Genomic DNA, 972 nt, shown 5'->3' with positions numbered 1-972 from the left:
TCCTCCTCCTCCTCCTCCTGCTGCTCCTCCTGCTGCTCCTCCTCCTCCTCCTCCTCCTCCTCCTGCTGCTCCTCCTGCTGCTCCTCCTGCTGCTCCTGCTCCTCCTCTCAGTCAGTCTTGGTGGTCTTGTGTCTCCAGGGGTAAACCAGCTCTCCGATGAAGAGCTTGTGGACCAGGGTGGTCCAGGAGTCTTTGGGGGAGCAGCTGTAGGTGGGGGTCCGGTAGGTCTGGAGAACCGAGCTGAACTTCAGAGGGTTCATCTGAGGAAGAACAGATGGTTGGAGGTTCTGGACCAGAGTCCACTTCAAACAGAAACAACAGGTGAAGTTTTACCTCCATCAGCAGGTGAAGGGCGGAGCCAGGCTCGTCACACAGAACCCTGAACCGTACCCCTTCTGGAACCAGAACCACAGGATCCTTAAGTCAGACTTTATTAGTCCTGAACATCCTACTGACAGTACAGACCTGTCCTGAATCTGTCCTGATCCAGTCCTGAATCTGTCCTGATCCAGTCCTGATCCTTTCCTGATCCAGTCCTGATCAAGTCCTGAATCTGTCCTGATCCAGGTCTGATCCAGTCCTGATTCTGTCCTGATCCAGTCCTGATTCTGTCCTGATCCAGTCCTGAATCTGTCCTGATCCAGTCCTGATCTAGTCCTGATCAAGTCCTGCTTCTGTCCTGAATCTGTCCAGATCCAGTCCTGATCTAGTCCTGATCCAGTCATGATCTAGTCCTGATCAAGTCCTGCTTCTGTCCTGATCCAATCCTGATCCAGTCCTTAGGACCCTTCGTTCCAGGTGGTTTACCTGCCAGCCTGTAGGACCGACAGACCCTCAGTCCAACTGAGAAGAGAGGGAAGGAGTTGATGAAGTCCACGGTGAGATGGAGGACACCCTGGAACAGAACCACCACCATCCGCAGCTGCACAGGTGAGAACAACAAGTCAGACAGGTGAAAACAACAGGTCAGAC

The 972-nt window shown here is 53.5% G+C and overlaps 1 protein-coding gene across 1 annotated transcript; it reads right to left on the bottom strand.

The window, feature by feature from the left end:
• Window positions 1-32: 32 nt before the first annotated feature.
• On the bottom strand, window positions 33-922 carry LOC106511642 (phosphatidylinositol N-acetylglucosaminyltransferase subunit Q; the record flags this gene model as incomplete). Its single annotated transcript, XM_014000395.1, is given in 3 exon segments — window positions 33-260; window positions 334-395; window positions 808-922. Coding segments are annotated over 3 exon segments (330 nt in total), but the record flags the coding sequence as incomplete, so codon positions are not given.
• Window positions 923-972: the final 50 nt, after the last annotated feature.

This window comes from Austrofundulus limnaeus, unplaced genomic scaffold (genome assembly GCF_001266775.1).
Source record: "Austrofundulus limnaeus strain Quisiro unplaced genomic scaffold, Austrofundulus_limnaeus-1.0 Scaffold3025, whole genome shotgun sequence".
Classification (NCBI taxonomy): Eukaryota; Metazoa; Chordata; class Actinopteri; order Cyprinodontiformes; family Rivulidae; genus Austrofundulus; species Austrofundulus limnaeus.
The sequence above is the reverse complement of the archived record's forward strand: the minus strand, read 5'-3'. Positions and strand labels throughout refer to the sequence as shown.